At 38.3% G+C, this 23,334-nt stretch overlaps 1 protein-coding gene across 1 annotated transcript in view; it reads left to right on the top strand.

Annotated features, from left to right (window-relative positions):
• The window catches only part of ero1b (endoplasmic reticulum oxidoreductase 1 beta), an 83,881-nt gene extending 62,053 nt beyond the window's left edge, over positions 1 to 21,828 (top strand). The window contains exons 13-16 of the mRNA XM_072559579.1: positions 3,321 to 3,390; positions 5,006 to 5,092; positions 8,433 to 8,566; positions 18,344 to 21,828. Coding sequence (XP_072415680.1) covers positions 3,321 to 3,390; positions 5,006 to 5,092; positions 8,433 to 8,566; positions 18,344 to 18,404 — 352 coding nt within the window. The 3' untranslated portion in view covers positions 18,405 to 21,828. The remainder of the gene's footprint in view (positions 1 to 3,320; positions 3,391 to 5,005; positions 5,093 to 8,432; positions 8,567 to 18,343) is intronic.
• The last annotated feature ends 1,506 nt before the right edge of the window (positions 21,829 to 23,334 follow it).

The raw sequence follows: 23,334 nt of genomic DNA, 5'->3' as shown, positions 1-23,334 counted from the left end.
AGTCCATGTGCTGTGGGTTGACCCACATGCCATCAGGGAGGGAATTCTACGATTTTGGCCCAGTGAGAGTGAAGGAATGGCGATATATTTCCAAGTCAGGTTGATGAGTGACTTAGAGGGGGACAAGCAAGTGATGGTGATCCCATGTATCTGCATATATCTTTTGTAGATGGATGTAGTAGTGGGTTTGGAAAATACTGTAAGGATCTTTGAATTTCTGCAGTGCATCGTGTGATAGTACATACTGTTGCTAGTGGTGGAGGGAGTAAATGCTTTATTCTGAATGGCATCAAGCTTTTTAAGTGTCATTGGAGCTATACCCATCCAAGCAAGTAGGGAGTATTCCACCACACTCCTGACTCATGTCTTATAGATGATGGACAGGAGGTGAGTTACTTGCTAGAGTATTCCTAACCTCTGAGCTGTTGTTGTAACCACAGTTGATGTGACAAGTCCTTTTGATTTTCTGGCCAATGGTGACTCCAAGGATGTTGTTAGTGGCGAATTCAGTGATGGAATTGAATGTCAAGGCATCATACAGCATGGAAACAGACCCTTCAGCCCAATTTGTCCATGCTGACCAGGTTTCCTAAATTGAAATAGTCACGTTTGCCTAAGTTTGGCCCATTGTATACTAAAACTTTCCATTCTGTGTACCTGTCCAAATTTTTTAAAATGTCATAATTGTACACTCCTTTACCACTTCTTCTAGCAGCTCATTTCATATATGCATAGTGTAAAAAAAAAAGTTGCCCCTCAGGTCCCTTTTTAAATCTTTCTCCTCGCAACTTAAACGAATGCACTCCAATTTTAGACTCACCTACCCTGGAGAAAAGACTTTGGCTACTTAGGACTAGATTAGATTGGAATATGTGGTCAGAATGGACAAGTTGGACCAAAGGGTTTGTTTCAGTGCTGTACATCTCTGTGAATGTATTTACATTATCTCTATCCTTCATGATTTTGTACACTTTTATAATGTCACCTGTTAAGCTCCTATGCTCCAGTAAAAAAAACGTCCAAACTTATCCAGCCTCCTCTTATAATTCAAACCTTCCTGTCTTGGTAATATCCTTGTAAATCTTTTTTACACATTTTCAAGTTTAGTAACATCCTTCCTGCAGCAGGGTGACCAGAATTGTATGCGGTACTCCAAATGTGGACTTTTTAATGTCTTGTACAGCTGTAACATGATGTCCCAATTGCTGTACTCAATGTTCTAAACAGTGAAGGTAAGTGTACCAAACGCTTTCTTCACCATGCTGTGTATCTGTGGTACCACTTTCAAGGAGCTATGTACCTGCACCCTTAGTTCCCTCTGTTCAACAACACTCCCCAAACTCTGACCATTTGTCTTGAGAGTGCAACATCTCACATTTATCTCGATTAAAATCCATCTGCTATTTCTCAGCCCACTGGCCCAGTTGATCAAGTTGTACTCTTTAGATAACCTTCCTCACTCTCCACTATACCACCACTTCTGATGTCATCCGCAAACCTACTAACCAAGTCTGTTATATTCTCATTCAGTTTGTTTATATAAATAATGAACAACACTGATCCTTGTGATACACCACTAGTCAAAAAAGAACCCTCCACCACCACCCTCTATCTCCTACCTTCAAGCCAACTTTGCATCCAGTTGGCTAGCTGTCCTTGGATCCTGTGTGATCTAACCTTACTAACCAGCCTACAAAGCAGAACCTTGTCGAAGGCCTTGCTAAAGTCCACAAAAAGTAGTGGCTGTCCTTAATTAGGCGACGGTGTAGATCAGCAAGCAGCTACTATGATAAATGAGCTAAATTTGGTGTACCACTTAAGCAACAGAATTTAGGATGACCTTGTTTTTGGAGGTTGCAGTGTAGAAGGTTAGCCTGGCGTGTACTAGAATAGTTATGAGGGATGTTTTAACAAAATAAATGAATGAAATATAGCTGGAATCAAGTGATGATGTAGAGGTGGAAATGAGCCCTGTTAGTGATGACACTGATATGCAACTGTCTGCTCACTTTAGAAAATTTTAGTTTGTTGCAGAATTCAAAGACAATAGCTTTGGTCTTCCCAGTATTCAATTGGATGAAAGTTTTGTTCATCCAGTACCAGATATCAGGTTGGCAGTGAGACATTTTTTTTAAGGAAGGCCAGAAATGGTGGTGAGGTAGAGCTGGATGTCAGCAGTATACATGTAGAAGCTGACACTGTTTTTGGACATTGTCACCAAGGGATACCCCACAAATGAGAAATTTGAAGGCAGAGGATGAAACCTGGGACATCAGAAGATTAACATGAGCGAAAGTAGAGAAGACATTGTAGGAATTCCCTGCCATTGATTAAGTATAGCTTTTGTTAATTGTGGGCCACCAGCATTTCCCAAATTTAGAACAGCCACTATCTTCTGCCTGTTCTTAAAAAGTTATATGGACAAGTACTAAATTGATTATTACTGGCGCCTTCATTGTTCCCCTTCGTCTTCATAATCTTAAATTGCTCTTGATTCTAAACTGAGTATAAAACTCATAATCTATGTCTCACTAGGTTCATTTCTTTCACCTCAGCAACTTTGGTGTTTACTTGAAGTGTGTGTACATTCCTAGTGCAATCACTTTTATTGAATTTGTCAGAATGACGTTGCCACAATTAAAGCAATAGTGCCTTTCTCTTGTATTCCAATCCACTAGCTAGACTGATCAATGGTCTGATTCGAGCATCAAGATTAGAAGCTTGAATGTCTAATTTCTATTATGTTTGGTTTAGAGCAATTAGCCCTACGTAGGGCTCTGTATTCCTTTGGGATAGGCTAGTGTGGTAGGGGGACACAGAGAAAGACACCAGGGATCCCAATTCAGATTGTTGTTGTTCTTGTTTTCCTTAAATTATTAAAGTTTATTTTGTGCATTATTTTGCCTATTTTCTAGAAAATACAATTTGTTTGGAAATTAATAATGGCGCCTTGATTTTCTGTCAAGTTCCTGATTCTCAAACATTGAAAATTACAATCATGCATCCCTTGGACTGTGTCTTTGATATTTGTGATGCATTAATGCAGAGCTTTATGAATTTGTTTCAGGATTGTGATTTATATTTTGACTTTACAAGCTTTTCATTTAAAAATCTGTAATGTGCAGAGCTTAAAGAGCAATATTACTACATTCCTGTTTAAAAATTTTCCAAAAGTGTTTTTTAAATTACAATCTTGAGAAGTTGGTCGTTTTTCTAATTCGTCTCATTAATTGACCTGCATGTTCAAAACTTGGACAGTTTAATTCAAATTATACTTTGTTTACGGTATTCAGAATACATATAATTTTCCTTTACAATAGGTCATTTCCTATGCATTTTGATGAGAAGTCAATGTTTGCAGGCGACAAGAAAGAGGCTAAAACATTAAAGGTAAAATGTTAACAGTGTTTTGCCTATTTAGGGTATCGCTTATAATGAATAATTCTGAAGTTTCTTTTCAAAAAGTTTTGTTAGTTATAAAATTTGTGTAATGTTTACCAAGTTTCCTGATATCTTCAAGAAGGAGGGCAATAGACTTTTGGGTACAAAGCGAGAAAGAGTTCAGAAAGATGGAGTTGAGGTAGAAGATCAGTCATGATCTTGCTAAAAGGGCCAACTGGTCTACTCTGCTCCAATTACTGACCTAGGAAAAATTTTCTTCTTCGATTTTCCATCTTTATATATTACTGTTGCATTTTGGTTTCCAAGCAAATGTTATCATTTAGCTGAATTTTTCTGATTGCACAGAGTTGTTTTTCTTGCGTCTTCTGCCAAAACTCCCTCTCGATTCCCGACTTAATGCTTTTTTCTATTCTTCTGCCTGTTCTACTGCCACTATCTCAAGTTTGGATTCAATTCTTGGATAGCCTAGTGCTTCCTTCTTTGCCTCTCTCCCTGCCTGACTAGTTTCCATCACCTGACCAACCTAAACCACAATGGTGCTCCATGTCACTTTATCACTGATTGGACTTTCCCTTTGCACCTCTGTTACTCTGACTCTTTTGAACACCTCATCTTTTTCGACCCCCTATGACCTTTCCTGTTTTTAAACAAAATAACTCTGTATTACCATCCAAGATCCACTGTTGAGTTTCTCTTTGACATAATATCTCTCTGCCTCTGCGCTGAGGAATTCCTCATACGCTTTCTATCCATTTCTGTTTACTTAATCCCTCTCAATCTGAACTCTCTTTCCATCTATGTAAACTCTTTGAACCATATATATGGTCAGCCCCTCTGCCATTTTGCCTGGGGTTCCTACTCTCTTATCTTTTCCTTGTATCTTTTAACACCTGGTTTCTCCTATCTTCCAAATCAATTTTACTCCTACTGTGCCACAACACACACAACTATACCATCAAACATTGACCATTTGATCCTCTCTCTAATTTCATATCTGTTGGTTTTTCCCTCCAAAGCCCTCATCCCCTTTTCTTTCGTCTTCAGCAGTTTGAGCTGTAAGCTTTCGACTTCCATCTCTAAATGTCTTCACCTATCCACTTTTCTTTACTCCTTTAAGATCTACCTCTTTGACCATGCTTTGCTCACATCTTCTGATATCTGCTCCTTTGGTTTGGTGTCAGTTTTTATTTGATTAATCACTGTGAAGCTTCTTTGGACTCTCTTCTCAGTTAATTATGTACTATAAATGTTATTGTTGCCAATTACTCCATGTATTACATTTTAGCATTCTAAACAGTTCATGCAGTCTGGGACAGCATACAGTTATAGGCAGGCTCTTGTGTGTCTAACTAAAACAACGGAAAAGTAAAGACTAGACTCAGAAGTGGTGTATAGCAGAAATCAAGTTGTGATTTAAGGTTCTACTGAATAGATGCATTCCTATTTAAAATTAGCAAGACATCGGAGATCAAAGGCATATATATATTGTATGGTGCATTTTCATAATGCCTGCTTAACTTGTGCTAACTTAAATCAATCATGCCTTACTGTTTATGAGGTTAAATTCAAGTAATGAGTTATGATTTTTAATCTTTTTTATTAGGAAGAGTTCAGACTTCATTTTAAAAATATCTCCCGTATAATGGACTGTGTTGGATGTGACAAGTGCAGGTTATGGGGTAAACTTCAGGTTTGTTTCAAATAATATTTCCAAGTAATGTAAGCAATTTGGAGAGCAACTGTGCTGTTTTTAAAAAAAAACTGCAGGAGCAAGTGGATTTTTTTTATTGTGACAAATCAATATTCCTCAGAGATTTCTGAGGGACACAGATGAGAAACGGAGCAGATCAAAACCCTCTGCACCAATTATTCAAATAAATATGCCTGAGATTACAACTAAAATGCAGACTTTGAGATGCTGTTATTTGAAAAATAGTGGAATTTTTTTTTGTTCCTTTATGCCACGTCCGAATTTCATATGTGACTGATAAAGGGGCCTCCTAGTGAACATGTAGTTTACTTTTTGCAAAATATTAACAACTTGAAGTTGACACACTATTGACAAGCACTCTACTATACTGTTCAGTCATTTGAATTTTAATTCAGTCATTTGAATGTGTGGGAAGACTTTCTCCTAAAGTAACTCTCAAATTTGACTATGGAGAATTAACAGCACTTTTTATTCCATTTGTTAAAGACTGAAATGGAGCTGCCTTCAGAATTATTTGGTCTGTTGCATGCAATTATATAAAACATGCAGTGTGGAAATAGGGTTTTTGATCCAATATGTCCAAACTCCAATTAAATGTGGCTTCCTCCCTCACTAATGTTATCAGCATTAATTGACATTCCATCAGTTTCCTTGCTTGTCTTTACTACATCAATATGTCCAAACTCCAATTAAATGTGGCTTCCTCCCTCACTAATGTTATCAGCATTAATTGACATTCCATCAGTTTCCTTGCTTGTCTTTACTACATCAATGTTATTCACCTCAACTACTTCCTGTAGCAGCAAACAATGCCTTTTTTTTAATGTGCAGTCCATTCATTTGCTTGTTACCTTTAACATTATTTTACATAGTCAAACATGCTCATTATCTTAATTGGTTTGGCTTGAGCATGGCATGTGCTTTAACTTGTTGTCAGACCATGCACTCTGAAGGGAATAATGCAAGTGAGCTCTGCATTCTATTGCTTGTGATTTCTACATTCTCATCTCTGGGTTAGAAAAAGTCATCTTAATTTCCTAGTTGATTTCTTTGGTGACTGTCTTAATCTGGTCATAGCCTCTGCATTTGCTGTCCCAATATTAATGGAGTCTGACACTTTATGGAACGATGCCTAATTTAATAAGACATTTCAAAGTCCTCCTTTAAGGTTGTCCCTCGGCCTTTTCTTTACAAGAAAAGGAAATATCAAATTTGTATATATTACCTCTGTAGTTTAAATGTCTAATTTAGCATTGTAGAATTTTTCAATCTCAAACTTTTAACTTCTGTAATTGCACTTGACCAGTGTGATTATAATTACTTAAACATTTGTGGAATGACAACCTTTGTCCAATGCTGTCAGTCCTGACTCAGTGTTAGCAATCTCACCTGTAGTGAGGAGCTCATAAATTGAAGCTGACTGCAAAGAGTTAAACATGTTTCAAACCCTAATGGCTCTCAGTCCTTCCAAAATATTAAAAAAGCATCAGGGGGCATGAAAGATTTACATGCCAGTTTAACACACAAAGTAGAACATCTTAGTGTATCAACTGTGGAATCTCCAATCTGCCTCACATTGTGTTGTCTAAATAACAGATTCTGTCAAATCTTATGTTATAATTATTGAAGGTATTGGGTATAATTATTAAAAAATAGTGAAAATATTTCTTTGCTAGCATTTTAATCATAATCATTCTGCATTATACCCATGATATTAAGCATAATCCTGAATTCTAATAGACAACTGAAAGTTTTTAAATTATTCACTTGGGAGATATCATAATGTGATATTGTAATCCAGAGAACCCAGGCTGATACTCTGATGGTTAGATTACTAATTAGAATGTAAGATTAGTCTCAACAATTGTGATCATGATAATAAATGACATTAAAAACCCATCTGATTCACTAATATCTTTCTGCAAAGGACTTTTACCCTCCTTCACTAGTTTGGCCTACGTGTGACAGCAGATCCACAGCAATGTGGTTGACTTCTTTAACTGTCTAGGTAAAAACAATAACTGCAGATGCTGGAAACCAAATTCTGGATTAGTGGTGCTGGAAGACCACAGCAGTTCAGGCAGCATCCAACAAGCAGTGAAGTCGACGTTTCGGGCAAAAGCCCTTCATCAGGAATAAAGGCAGTGAGCCTGAAGCGTGGAGAGATAAGCTAGAGGAGGGTGGGAGTGGAGAGACAGTAGCATCGAGCACAATGGGTGAGTGGGGGAGGGGATGAAGGTGATAGGTCAGGGAGGGGAGGGTGGAGTGGATAGGTGGAAAAGGCACGACATGGTTGAAGAGCTTCAGGGCAGAGGAAATGACCTGGGAGTTGCAGTGGGAGAGGGACTCCCTGAGATTCTTGTCGAGAGAGGAGGAAAACCTCTTCAAGGCAGGCATCCTTGATTTCACTGCTCGTTGGATGCTGCCTGAACTGCTGTGCTCTTCCAGCACCACTAATCCAGAATTTGGTTTCCAGCATCTGCATCATTGTTTTTACCTTGTTGATTTTAACCCTACTGCGAATCCTCTTGCAAGGATGCCTGCCTTGAAGAAGTTTTCCTCCTCTCTCTACAAGAATCTCAGGGAGTCCCTCTCCCACTGCAACTCCCAGGTCACTTCCTCTGCCCTGAAGCTCTTCAACCATGTCGTGCCTTTTCCACCTATCCACTCCACCCTCGCCTCCTTGACCTATCACCTCCATCTCCTCCCCCACTCACCCATTGTACTCTATGCTACTCTCTCCCCACCCCCACCCTCCTCTAGCTTATCTCTTCACGCTTCAGGCTCACTGCCTTTATTCCTGATGAAGGGCTTTTGCCCAAAACGTCGGTTTCACTGCTCGTTGGATGCTGCCTGAACTGCTGTGCTCTTCCAGCACCACTAATCCAGAATTCTTTAACTGTCTGCTCAATGGTCAAGCAAGTGATGGTCTTGCCAGCTAAACTGTCATCCTTTCAAAGAACCTTAAAAATATCTACTTAGAGATGTGTTATCTTCAATATAGAACAACATATAACCTAAATGCAGTATTGAATGTTCATTGAACCAATAACAAAACGCTGCTTAAATGTTTAACTACTTGTATTTCAAAATGGAATAAGAACAAAAACCAATATGCAGCCTAACCAGATGAACTTTTTGATGGATGAATGCGTTTATATTTTGGATCAAATTATGTCAAAGCTAAATTTCTTTGAAAAAGTAGTGAAAAATCCAGAATCAAACTAAGAATGTGGAAAATATTCCAATGCACAACCATCTTAGGAAAGAGAGCAGGGTACTAGGATGTAATACTTTTATTTACTGGTCTCCTCCTCAGATTCAGGGTTTGGGTGCAGCTCTAAAGATTTTATTTTCTGAACGGGAAATCAAGAATCTTCCTGAGCGGAGTCCTTCATCAGGTTTTCAGCTCACCCGACAGGAGGTCGTTGCTCTTTTGAATGCGTTTGGCAGGTAATGAAAATAATTTTTCATATATTTACTTATCAAAATAATCTGGTTTATCCAACCTATCAATTTGCAGTCATGCTTTTTACTGACCCTGTGAGCAGTTACCTAGGTTGATCTGCGAATGGTCGCTGTTGGTTACCTGATCTTCCACAGGTCAGTTGCAGAGTAGTTTAAAAATGGCACTGAGAGGCCACAGGAAAAAGTGGACACTAGTGCCTTCTTGTAATAGCTGCTACAAGTGTAGCGTATAGGCATCTAATGAAGACTTGATCAGCTTGACTGTGATGCATCAACAGTTGATTGACTTGTGGTATTTACTGTGAAGTGCTCATGAATAATTGCCACGTTGGGATGATGGAGACCACCTCCAGGCCAGGGCTTCCAACAATAAGCTTATTTTATTCACAAAAGGTGAGAAGCAAAGTTTATATCTGAAAGCTCTTCAATGTAAAGTGGGTTCATAGAGTTCCCTCCACTGACTTGTTATAGTGATCTTTCCTCCAATGTACAGGTAATGTGTGACCTAAACTATGTGTGCTGTCAATCAGTGCATAAGCAAGTTATCTGTCAACAATGCAGTCTATATGTCGAATATTACCCTGGACTTTTAAACATTTAAACCTGCTTTTCTAAGTCAAATTTTGCCCTGTATGTAACCTGGAAGTTGATGTGTTCTATTTTAATATACTGTTAGTTCAGTGCCTTGCCAGGTATTTCTCTGTGTATTCCATTAAGATCTTCAAGTCTATAGAAAAACTGTACCACCTCATCTGAGTTCCAGTGGTGGTCTCAAGTTGCAGGTGTGGTGATCATTCAATCCTGTGTTCTAATTTATCAAATCATGATCAAATACTCGGGTTTATTATCCAAAGCATGTAATGAGATTTCAGACATTGCACCTAACTAATATAGCATCTGGCGTGAACACAACTTTGAGACTTGTAAATGCATTAAGTAAAGAAATATACAAAGCAGGAACTTTTAACCCAGTGCAGCTTTGCCACTTTTTTGCATTCCAGGTCACAATGTGAAGGTATGGTGAACAAAATGAATTAGGAGCAGAGGTAGAGCATTCAATAAGATCATGGTTGATATGTTTGTCTTTCGAATTCCACATTTTCAACCAGCCCTGATAACTATTGACTCCAATGTCTAAGGAGAATCGTTCTACCTATATTTAATGACCCCATTTCCACTGCCTTCTGAGATTGTGTTCCAAAGTCTTGCAACTCTCAAAGGTATCTAAAAAAATCTCCGCTTTGTCACAAGTGTGACTCCTAGTTTTAAAGCGGTGTCTCCTGGTTCTGAAACATCCATCTTTGTCAAGACCATTCTGAATCTTAAGCATTTCAATCAAGTTATCCCTTCCTCTTCTAAACTTCAGTAGAAATATGCCCAGCCTATTTAACCTCACCTCATAAAACAACCCACTCATTCCAGCTATCAATCTAGTGCACTTCTGAACTACCGCCAATGTATTAACATATGTATTTAAGTACAGAGACCAAGGCTACACACTGTCTTTGAAATATTGAAGTTGTACAGGACAATGAGGCCTCTTCTGGAGTACTGTTTCCAGTTCTGGTGATCTTGTTACAGGACGGAGAGGGTTCAGAAGAGGTTTACCAGGATGTTGCAGCGAATGGAAAATTTGAGTTTGGAAAGGCTTGGACTTTATCATTGGAGTGTAAGAGGTTGAGAGGTGACTTGTATAGAGGTTTATAAAGTCATCAGGAGTCTAGGTAGGATTAAAATGGTAGGTGTCTTTTCCGTCAAATGGGCGATTTCAAGAACAAAGAAAATTTGTTTTTCTTTGTCCTCCAAGCCTGTGCTGATCCAGATCCCCTATCAAACCTGTCGCCTATTTTCTAAGGATCTCTATCCCTCTGCTCCTTGCCCATTCTTGTATCTGTCTAGATACATCTTAAATGATGCTATCATGCCCGCCTCTACCACCTCTGCTGGTAACCCATTCCAGACACCTAGCACCCTCTACATAATGAACTTTGCACACATCTCCCTTAAACATTTCCCCTCTCACTTTGAACTCGTGACCTCTAGTAATTGAGTCCCCTACTTTGGGGGAAAAAGCTTCTTGCTATCTACCCTGTCTAAACCTGTCATGATTTTGTAGACCTCACTCAGATTCCCTCTCAACCTCTGTCTTTTTAATGAAAATAATCCTAATCCACTTGACCTGTCTTCATAGCTAGCTCCCTTCATACCAGGCAACATCCTGGTGAACCTCTTCTGCACTCTTTCCAAAGCATCCATATCCTTTTGGTAATGTGGCAACCAGAACTGTAGGCAGAATTCCAAATGTGGCCCAACCACAGTCTTATGCAACTGTAACATCACTTGCCAACTCTTGTACTCAGTACTCAGTCCAATGAAAGAAAACATGCCATATGCTGCCTTAACCACTCTATTGACCTACATTGCCACCTTCAGGGTACAATGGACTCGAACACTCAGATCAATTTTCCCCAGGATTTTTTCATTTACCATATAGTTTGCTCTTGAATTGGATCTTCCAAAATGCATCACCTTGCATTTGCTTGGATTGACCTCCACCTACTATTTCCAATCCATCTTTATTCTGCTGCATTCTCTGAAAGTCCCCTTCACCATCTTCTACTCCACCAATCTTAGTGTCATCTGCAAACTTGCTAATCAGACCACCTATATCTTCCTCCAGATCATTTATGTTTATCACAAACCTTAAATGGTCCCAGCACGGATCCCTGTGGAACATTACTGGTCACAGTTCTCCATTTTGAGAAACTCCCTTCCACTACAACTTTCTGTCTCCTGTTGCCCATGCAACTTCAGTTTCTCCATCAGCCTACCATGGGGAACCTTTATCAAACGCATTACTGATGTCCATGTGTATGACATCTACAGCCCTTCCCTCATCAATCAACTTGGTCACTTGCTCAAAGAACTCTATTAAGTTGGTAAGACATGACTTTTCCTGCACAAAACCCATGTTGCTTATCACTGATAAGCCCACTTTCTTCCAAATGGGAATAGATTCTATCCCTCAGTATCTTCTACAGCAGCTTCCCTACCACTGACATCAAGCTCACTGGTCTATAATTACCTGGATTATCCCTGCTACCCTCCTTACACAAGGGGACAACATCAGCAATTCTCCAGTCCTCCAGGACCTCACCCTTGTTCAAGGATGCTGCAAAGATATCGTTAAGGCCCCAGCTATTTCCTCTCTCGCTTCCCTCAGTGACGTGGGATCGGTCCCATCCGGACCAGGGGACTTGTCCACCTTAATACCTTTTAGAATACCCAACAATTCCTCCTTATGCAAATTTGACCTAGAGTAATCAAACGTCTATCCCTAACCTCAACATCTGTCATGTCCCTCTCATCAGTCAATACAGATGCAAAGTACTCATTTAAGAATCTCATCCAATTTCTGACGGTGTAGGCAGAACTTTCATCCTTTTTTCTTGAGTGACCAACCTTTTCTCTAGTTACCCTATTGCTCCTTTATATATGAATAAAAGGCTTTGGGGTTTTTCTTAATTCTGTTTGCTAAAGATATTTTAGCAAACCTTTTAACCCTCTTAGTTCCTTGTTTCAGCTTAGTACTACATTCCTGATATTCTTTTAAAGCTTCGTCTGTCTTCACTCGCCTAGACCTTATGTATGTTTTCTTTTCCTCTTAGCTAGTCTCACAATTTCACCTGTCATCCATGGTTCCCTAATCTTGCCATTTCTATCCCTCATTTTCACATGAACATGTCTCTTCTGCACTCTAATCAACCTTTCTTTAAAAGCCTTCCACATATCAAATGTGGATTTACCTTCAAACAGCTGTTCCCAATCTACATTCCTCAGCTCCTGTCAAATTTTTGTATAATTGGCCATCCCCGAATTTAACACACTTCCTTTAGGCCCATTCTCGTCTTTGTCCACGAGTATTCTAAAACTTAGGGAATTGTGATCATTATTCCCAAATTAATCTCCTCCTGAAACTTCTACTACCTGGCCGGGTTCATTCTCCAACACCGGATTCAGTAACACCCCTTCCCGAGTTGGACTATTTACATACTGCTCTCGAAAGCCTTCCTGGATGCTTCTTACAAATTCTGCTCTATCTAGACCTCTTAAAGTAAGTGAATCCTGGTCAATGTTGGGAAAATTAAAATCTCCTATCACCACCACCCTGTTGCTCCTAGATCTTTCCATAATCTGTTTACATATTTGTATGTCTATCTCGCACTCCCTGTTCAGAGGCCTGTAGTACAACTCGCCTGTAGCACCCTTCCTATTTCTGAGCTCTGCCCATGTTGCCTCACTGCTTGAGTCCTCCATTGTGCCCTCCTTCAGCACAGCTATGATATCATCTCTGACCAGTAATGCAACTCCTCCATCCCTTTTACCTCTCCCTCTATCCCGTCTGAAGCATCCTGGGATATTTAGTTACCAATCATGTCCTTCCCTCAACCAAGCCTCAGTGATAGCAATAACATCATAGTCCCCAGTACTAGTGTAAGCCCTAAGTTCATCTGCCTTACCTACTACACTTCTTGCATTAAAACAAATGCACCTCAGACCACCAGTCCCTTTGCATTCATTATCTGTTTCCTGCCTACTCTTACCCTTAGTCACGTTGACTTCATTATCTAGTTCTTTACAGGATTTAATTACTACCTCATTACTAGTCCATTACACTCTTCATTTAGTTCCCATCCTCCTGCCACCTTAGTTTAATCCCTCCCCAATATTGTTCGTAAAAGCACTCCCAAAGACATTTGGTTCTAGTCTGGCCCAGGTGTAGATCATCTAATTTGTAATAGTCCTATCTTTCCCAGAACCGGTCCCAATATCCCAAAAATCTGAACCCCTCCCTTCTGCACCATCTCTCAAGCCACACTTTCACCCTGCCTTTTCTTTCATTTCTATTCTGCCTAGCACATAACATGCAGCACTGGTAACAATTACTACCTAAATTCTGCTTGTAGGACTTTATCCCTTTTTTTTCCACTTATATCATTGGTGCCTATATGTACTACAACAACTGGCTGTTCACCCTCCCTGTTCAGAATGTTCTGCAACTGACCTGAGACATTCCTGACCCGTGCACCTGGGAGGCAACATACCATTTGGGAATCTCATTTTTGACCACAGAACTGCCTATCTACTCCCCTTACAATTGCATCCCTTATGACGATCGCTCTTCCACTCTCTTTCTCGCCCTTCTGTACAGCAGAGCCAGCCACGGTGCCATTAACATGGCTACTGCTGCCTTCCCCTGGTGAGCCATCTCCCCCAACAGTATCCAAAACGGTATACCTGTTTTGGAGGGAGGTGACCACAGTGGACACCTGCATTGCCTTCCTGCTTTTTCTCTGCTTGGTCACTCATTCGCTTTCTCCCTCAGCAATCCTAATCTGCGGTGTGACCAGTTCACTTAACAGGCTACCACAAACTCCTCAGCATCGTGTATGCTCCAAAGTGAGTCCATCTGTAGCTCCAGGGCAGTCATACAGTCTAACAAGAGCTGTAGCTGGTCACAATTCCTGCGCGCGAAGGAGTCAAGGATATCGACCGTGACCCTGAGCTCCCACGACGAGCATAACAGGGGTGTGAGAACACCTGCCTTTTTTTACTCTTAAGCTTAACTTAGACTTAACTTAGATAAATGAAAAAGAAAAGTTTTTACCAATTACATGATGAAAATAGAAAACCTTACCTTATCAACACACCAGAGATTTGTTTTGATTAGAGGAGGAGAGCAGGTGGGAAACACTACATGTGTATTGTCTCAGGTTCAGCCACTGCCCAAATATAATGGTTCACTCACCTTCCCAGAGTGCAATTCGACTGCTCCCACTCAGTTCCTCGCTCACACCGCTCCCACAGCTGCAAAATAAAGGCCGCTGATGCTCGAAGTAAGTCCTTTTTTAAAAGGGCAATTTACCTTCTCAGCAGCCCCCAGTCCTCATTCTTGCCTTTCCCGCAGCTGCTGCAAATGAACTATGGGACATATTTTTAAGGTAAGAAGAGAGATTTTAAAAGGGCATGAGGGGCAAATTTTTTACATTGAGTGGTTTGTGTGTGGAAGTGTTGGATGCAGGCATACTCAACCATAAGGTGGAATACTCTCATTCAATTTTATTCTATTGACATCCAGATCTCCCTGGCCATAACTGTTGTTTCTGGTTCTCGAATACAGGAGCAGGAGCAAGTGGTTTGGAAAAGACATTAAGATAAGTCCATGAATAGGAAAGGTTTGAAGGGAGATGGACCAGGAGCAGGCAGGTGTGACTAGTTTAGTTTGAGATTATGTTCGGCATGGACTAGTTGGAACAAAATGTCTGTTCAAGTGCGGTATTACTCTATGACTTTATAGTAGTTTCACCAATGCCATATATAAATGAAGCAAACCATAATTTTAGTCCAATTCCTCTCATGCTCTAGAAAACCTCCATCCCTCTGCACCTCAGCATTATATAGTCGTTTCCATTTAAGTAATGCTTAAACCAGATGCCCAAGGTGAGAAGGCCAACAGAAAAGATATGAATAGTTTAGGTTGACTAATAGGGATTGTTATTTATTCTCCAAGTCACATAAGAAATTTAAAATCAGGACATGCCTGCCATTGTTACCAGAGCACTACTTGCCTTTGTGGGATTTGCACCATCCATGATTGCTGTCTTAGAAAGGAGCGGTCCTTAAATATGGATTTCATTTGTGATCCTGATATAAATTTAACAATTGCCAGCTGAGTATTCCACCACTTGGAAAAACCATCAGCAGACTGGATTATTTCCTCCAAGCTGATCTGAGACCTTAAGCTGCCATGATGTAAAGAAATTGAACCTCGTGTTACTAGTGGTTTGGAGTTGCAGCAGCAGACTCTCATCACAACCTAATCCAGCTTTGAGAAGAGAAGAAAGGAGTGGCATAATTGATATCTGCTCCTGTATTTGAGAATCTAAAGCAACAGGCATGACCAGGGAAATCTGGATGTCAACAGAATAGAATTGAATGAGAGTATTCAACCTTATGGTTGAGGATCAACATTGGTTAGTTTTACAGCAACACCAGGTGCCATCATATACCATGCTTACTTTCAAATAAGTTTGTTTGTTCGCTCATTCATGTTTTGGTACATAAACCATAAACCATAAATACATTTTTTGGAAAAACAAATCAGAACATTTAAGTTTTTTTCTTAAAGCAACAAAAGAGCAGGGAACATCATAAGATGCACAGCCTTATGATTACAAACCCCACTGCTGCTGAGGATTTGCATGTCCACATCTGCATAGAAATTGTGCACTCTCTTCTAGCAGATTGGTCAATCCTCAGCTTAGAAGCAGTCTGCAGAGAACCATGTCTTCAATAAGATATCAATTTATCACTCCAGTCACTCCTTCAAATGCAATCTGTAGCATGCAGTTTTAATCTGTAAGTTGTTTTGCTTTCTGTCCTGTTTTTAGCTTCCTCTCCAGTGCTATAGGAAAAATAAAAGAATAAATCTAGATGACAATACATTTTCAATTCCATTAAAATGAATGTATTGATTGTTTTGCAAACTTCCTTTCAGGAAAGGGAGGGAGCTGACTCCAGCTCAAAATCCTGAAGCAACATAAAGCCTGTTTGTTTAATTGCTTTAGAGGTAATAGGCAATTCATACAAAACTAAGGAAATTGTGCTTCTCTGTTAATGTTGTAAGTAACTTGTAAGGTTTCTGAGAGAGGACCCTTCATATTATCACTGAAGTACGCTTGTTCGATCTCTTCCTCACACCCCTGAAAGTATTCTTGCATCTGAAAAAATAATTAGAAACTGGTAGGTCTGATTTAAAATAGTGACTTACAACAAGACCAGTTAACAGCTTGACAGATGAACTATTCCTAATCTGAAATTTCCTTTGTTTTTTTATTTATTTAGAGGCTTGTTGTATTGTTTTTAAAAAAAAAACTTCTTTCTGGAGAGCAGGAATATTATTTTTTAAAATGGCCATCTTATGTAGACTTCAAGATTCAGTCTGCCACTCAAAACATTATCTACAAGTTTCATGTAACATAATATTTTAATATTATTTTAAGATTTGATTGATCTGCTGATCACAAGTCAGTTTCGAAGCAGCAGTGATACTGAGAGTCCGTAGACATTGTAATTGTTCTTCTTTGAATAGAAGGTTAAGGAGAGCTTTAGTAGCGCTGTTTATAGTTATAGTGTAAGTAAGGAGAAATTGTTTCCATGCAAGAATTAGTGATCAAAGCTTACAGGTTTATGGTGATTAGCGTTAAAAAACAGATAACATATATTTGCTTACTTCCATACATCATTGTGTATGTGGCTGTTGTAATGCCACTTATAGGCAGTAATCTGATCACTAACTTTGAACGCATTTGCGTGACTCAGCATGCTGTCCTAAATGGATTTTGTTTCTGACATTTTGAAATGAGATAATATGCTACAATTTATATCGATGATTTAAAATAATTTTGTCTAGTTATTAAATTGGAACTGTGGATTATTTCAGACTAGTCACACCGCTAATCTTATGTTGAACAGTGTTCTGGATGTAACAAAATTTTCAGAAGCCAATTTCATAATGACCATTTACTCAAATAGTAACATGTTGGGAAGAGGGAACGTGTATAAGAAACGCCAACATTATTTCTTCCAAGGTTCAGTTTTTTTTTTAAGAAATGTGCATCTTTATATTCATTAAATATTTGTTAAATAATTTAAATTACGGAGTTATAGCACAGAAACCGACCCTTCGGTCCAACTCATTCATGCCAACCTGGTTTCCCAAGCCAAACTAGTTCCATTTTGCCTGCTTTTGGCCTGTATCCCTCTAAACCTTTCCTATTCATGTACCTGTCCAAATATCTTCTAAATGTTGCAACTGTACCTGCAACTAATACTTCATTCCATATACACAACCATCTCTGTGTGAAAAGTTGCCCATCATGTCCTTTTCAAATCTTTCCCCCTCACCTTAAAATTATGCCCTCTAATTTTGAACTTCCCTACCCTAGGGAAAAGACCCTTGCTATTTATCTCATCTATGCCTCATGATCGTATAAACTTCTTTTAAGATTCCCCTCGACCTCCTCCCCTTCAGGGGAAATAAGTCCCATCTTCTCCTTATAACTCAAACCCTCCAGTCCTGGTAACATTCTTGTAAATCTTTTCTGCATCCTTTCCAATTTAATAATATCCTTCCTATACCAGGGTGACCAGAATTATACACTGTAGACCAAAAGTGTCCTCAGCACTGTCCTGTACAGCCATGATGTGATATCCCTCCTGCTACACTCTGTGCTCATGTGTTCATTCACCTTTAGGGAGGCAATGCACAACTGTTGATTATACTGTCAATTGTTTGGTTTTTTTTTTATCTGAAGTGGAGGGTGGTTTCAGAAAAGATTTATAAGGATGTTGCCAGGGTTGGAGGGTTTGAGCCAAAGGGAGAGGCTGAATAGACTGGGGCTGTTTTGTCTGGAGGGTCAGAAGCTAAGGGGTACAATTACAACATTTAAAATTCATCTGGATGGGTGAATGAATAGGAAGGGTTTGGAGGGATAAGGGCCAAGTGCTGGCAAATGGGACTGCATTAATTTAGGATATCTGGTCGGCATGGACGAGATGGATTGAAGGGTCTGTTTCCATGCTGTGCATCGCTATGACTATATGATTCTAATGAAGTGTTCCATTTATCTTTCCTTTTGCCATTCCCAAAACAAAAATTATATATGGTAGCTAACTTATATTGCTACTTTGCTCTTTCAGGCTTTCAACAAGTATTCAAGAATTACAGAACTTCAAAATGCTATTAAAGGACAAGAGGTAACAAATGCTGTGGAGACAACAAAGATGGGTGCTGGGTAGAGACTCTAATTTTGTCATAGCCCCTGGCACTCAACAAAAATCAGACTCTTCAGGGATTTAGTAGCTAACTGTTACATACTTTACAGTATTGCATTGGCTTGAAGGACATTAAATAAAAGATAGAGGTGAATTTGGTTTGGTAATAGTCAACCCTCTGCTGCATTTCATTTGATAGCATTTCTTTGTGATTGTGATACAAGTGCTCTGAAGGTTCTTTATTATTCCCAAATCTTAAGTGTTTGTCTAATTTTTCTAGTTAGTTAAAAATTTATTTGATTTCAAATAGTATCAAACCTTATTCATCAAGAAGATTATAAACTGAACAGTTCTAGGTTTGTCTGCACTAATCTATTAAAATTCAAGTAGAATTTTATTTTTAACTCCAATGGTTTGAGGGAGCTTCCTGGAGCTTAACTGTGTCAGTATTGCAAACTGAATGTTCATGGACAGTTCTTCATTATTTCTGATTAATGTCTAAAAATTTTAATGAACTTGCTAAAGTGATCAGATTCCCTTCTAAAATGATGCCTGTTATTCAAGTCTACCTGACTGTCTATTATCATTTTTACATTGAGGACAAGATTTTTGTAATTTAAAAATAAAAGCAACTATTTGAAAAATGTAATTTCAACTGCAGCAAAATGTGTAGGTTAAGTGTACAAACAAATCCTGTGGAGAGATGAGAGCAGTTTCTACATGTTGGTCATCTGCGTAAGTAAGAAGATTTTAAGACCACTTCTGAAAACATTGAGTGTCATAGGGATCTTTGGAATTCTTCAGATGTAAAATAGAAATATTGCTGTTGCAATTTGGTACTTAAATTACAATACTTTTCCAAATCAAAAAGCAATAATTGAAAACCTGTATGATTCGTATTTGCTTTCCGCATAAAGTAGATATAGATATCATGTAGTTTGTTTCCAACTGTTTTACTTTTATATTTTAGTATCCTCTATTGAGTAGGTTATTCTCTGAATTGACCAAATATAGCTGCCTAATCTGTTGGCGTACTTGATGAGCGGTAATCAAGGAAGCAAGGATCAGAGTAATGTGACTGTTTTAAAAGCTACTTGTGGATATAACACAAGTTATTGTTGGATCATCTGCAGCAAGGATGTCATATATATAGCACAAATAATAGTGACCATACTTTGATATGTAACCTGTACTTTCTGCCTATGTGTTTGTGTTTTAACCTCTTGATGGTTGCTGAAAATGTTCATCCTTTGTTCTGTTGGTATGAAACTTTTGCCTGGTTCACATGAACACATGCTCAAAACATTGCAGTCTACTATAAAAGTTTGAAAAGATTTATGCTGTTCATAAGTTATTACTCTTTAAAGAATTTGTTGATTGAGATTATTAATCCTTTCAATCAGTAAATTAGTACTACAAGCTTTATTGGTTGAACTGAGTGTACTTAAATCTGGCCACATTATTGGTTGGTAATAAGTAAAGCCGAGTCATTCTGCCACAGGGAGATAAAACGTAATCTGACTTCATCTACTCTGGGCTAATCATGCCCACGAACCGATAATTCTATGAAGCAGGCTATTTTCCCCATCTAATCAATGTCTTTTTTTCCCCAGCAAACCAGCCTCCTTCTCTTTTCTTCTAATTCTATCATTGCTTTATAATCATTGCACTAGTACAAATACAACCAACCCATTATCTGGTGTTAATGTCCATCATATGCTAAACCTAGTTCATTATACTGGGAGAAGTATGAATATGATGGTCATTATTAAATTCAATAATGAATTCAGAAGAAAGGACTTTGTGCAACATCTTTCTAATCAAGATTTTGCTCTGTGAGCAATCAAAGTGAATAGCGTGAATGTATTTAAGGGGATGCTAGACAACTAATAGAAGGTTGTCCTAATGAAGTGGAAGTTGACATAGAACGAAGCATGATTAATGAGAGATGAAGCCTACTTCTCCTCATGTTCCTTCTTCCTCAGGTACTTGTCTACTTCTCCATCACTGTATTTATGCTGTTAACGTCAGTTATTCCATTTGAAAGTGAGTTCCACATTCTGGTTAAAGAGGTTGCTGAAATTCCTTTATCAGTGATCATCTTATATTTCCTGTTTCTAATTTGATATCCTTCATAAATGCATACATCTGCTGCATCTAGGAAGTGTAGCCAATCAGGGAGGACCTCTATTCGAGAATAGTGCACTAAGAACGGCAAAAGTCTGCTCTTAAACAGAAGTAATTTGAACAGCCAGAAAGATCAAAGAAAAATCTCAAGTTTTAAATTGAACTCCAGTGCTTGTCTATAATAATTAGCTTATCCATGTTTTTAACTAATTTTGTTCCAAAAATTGTTTATCTTTGTAATACTTCCTTTATTACAACTCTTGATCTACCTAAAACAAGTTGTTTAAACCAATCTCCTCTTTTCCTACTGGCACAGATTGATACTAAAGAACTGGAGAATTCATGTCGGTTCAGGCTACAATTGGAAGTATCCATTTTCTCCACTTACGATCATCTATCCTAGATCATTCAATTAATCACTTATGGCAATCCTTAAAATGATCAGTTATGGTTTGTAATGTGAAAAATATCTTGTCCTATTTGGAGAAATAAGTTGCTGAAGTAATCTATAAATTTAATAGTTGGCAGATAATATAAATAGGTGGCAATGTACTGAGGAGCACCTAAACAATTTAATATTACATGCACTATATTTTTCAACATGTAAATGAAACAAACAAATGTTAATTTAGTTTACTTAAGTTATCAATTTGAGGAATAAATCAGATACTGAAACATCCTTTACTGCAATCTTCTGCGTCATTTAGATTCAGCAACAATACAAGGACATTGTAATTTCTCCAGTGTGCAGTTTTTATCAACTTGCAATTCCTTGGAGAAGAGCAGGAATCTGAGTAACAAAATTGCATATACTTCCTCTAAGTATAAAAAACAAACTGATCAGTAATTTATTTTGAATACTTGCAAATGCTGACTGGAATAACCTGAGCACTGTGAACCAAGCTTTCGTTTCCTTTGTGCAACTACTGCTTCACAATTCCTGAAAGGAAATGTAAAAAGCTATCACCTTTAGCTGCAGATGCTGCACCAAGTTGTTCTTTCTGACTTCCCTGACTTTCATTTGCATGATCAGCACTAATATTTTAGTGTATCTGTATCCTGCCTTAAGCAATGTGACAAAACTGATTGTATTTTTTTTTAATCTTTGATCACTAGTTGCCTGTGTTCCAAGTCTTGACAAGATTTTTGTACTGTATGTCTGTTCAGCATAAAAATGGGAATTGTTTTGAAAATATTTAATTGCACCCCTTATGTTTACTGCACTTGTCAGATGTATTTATTTAAAAAGAAAAATAAATTTTCCTCACTATCCACTTTGAAAACTGATATCTTGTCTAAACAACTGCCTGTTGAAGGATCTGTATTACAAGCAATATTGTGACATTTCATCATTCATTTAGAGATGAATGTTACTTTGTGAATTCATATAGTGGTAAATATTGTTCCTTTGCAGTAATAAACTGGAAAGTTGTGTGTGTGTGTGTGTGTGTGTGTATATATATAAATATATTTATCAAGTCTGAAACTGCCTTATACCCCTGACACTTCAATCAGCTGTCTTAATTGCATAACTTAAAGAGGAATTCAGCCCAGCCAGCAATTTATCTTTATTTTTAAGATGTTGCTCATCCAACTATCACTGTCTGCAGCATTTTTAAAAATAATCAAAGGTTAATTTCCTTGTGAAGTGTTTAGGGTTGAGACAAGATGCCAATTTACATAATGCACTTTTGTAGTCATAATTTGGAAATGTGAATTCAAACTGGTTTTGATTGCCTTTTTGCTGAATATTTTCCCCCCATCACTGCTCGTCTCGTTCAATGTTTTAATTATTTGGGGGGTATGATTGATATACTGGTTGGTCCTTTTGTGCCTATCAATTTGTATGTTCATAAATAATTTTCCTATGATAGTGGTAAAGAATAAAATATGGAAAGCTTGTTAATGTGAAAAGATTGAGTCAATGCCTATGAAGCTCTGTTAAATTTCTGGAAGATTTTAGTGATTTGGAAGAAACATGAGAGAGGGTGTAGTTAAGAATATCAAGTCACAGTACTCAGAATATAAACTTCCTTTATCCAGGAAGATGGGAGGTCTTTAATAAACATGCAATTTGGAGTATTACTGGAAAATGTGAAGAAAATTTAAATTTGACCAACATACCAATCCTCTGAACCGTGACTATGGACTTTGGAGCACCCATTGTTCTTTCTTTTATGAGCCTACCATTATCATGCAAAGTTTCCCAAATGCAATATATCATTTACACGTCTTGGATGTGCCAACTGCAGACCACAACAAAATAACTCAAGGCTATTTCATTCTGTCAGTGTACCATTCTGGTCCCTGTCAAAAAGATGCGGATTCAAGCCTCACTCCAAGAATTTCAGCAGAGACTCTGGGCTAATGGACTAGTGTACTGTTCAAGTTGCCTTCTTTCTTACGATGCATTAAGTTGAGATCCCATCTCATTGATGCTGTTGAAGACACCCTTGGCTGTGTTGAATGGTGAACAAGGAAGTTCTTCCCACTCTTTATTTCTCAAAAGCACTATATCTTCAAAGTAAAATTTGATTATTGCCGTGTTGCTATTTGCAAAAGAGTGGTAAAGTAATTGAAGATGTCCTGCGGTTATGATAGGTGCTCTGCAAATTCATATTCTTTCTGATGTGGGTTTTGTTTCCAATCCAGTAGATTTCAGCATCTTTTAAATGAAGTTTGTTTCTGGGTTGGTGTCCAATCATTAACAAAATGTAAGAGCAGTCATAGAGACAGTTGAATATAGATTTTACAGGTCTTTATAAAACAAATAATGAAGTCTAGAAAGG

The sequence above is a fragment of the Chiloscyllium punctatum genome, chromosome 3 (assembly GCF_047496795.1).
Source record: "Chiloscyllium punctatum isolate Juve2018m chromosome 3, sChiPun1.3, whole genome shotgun sequence".
Classification (NCBI taxonomy): Eukaryota; Metazoa; Chordata; class Chondrichthyes; order Orectolobiformes; family Hemiscylliidae; genus Chiloscyllium; species Chiloscyllium punctatum.
Note: the sequence above shows the minus strand (reverse complement) of the source record. Positions and strands in the feature narration are given on the sequence as shown.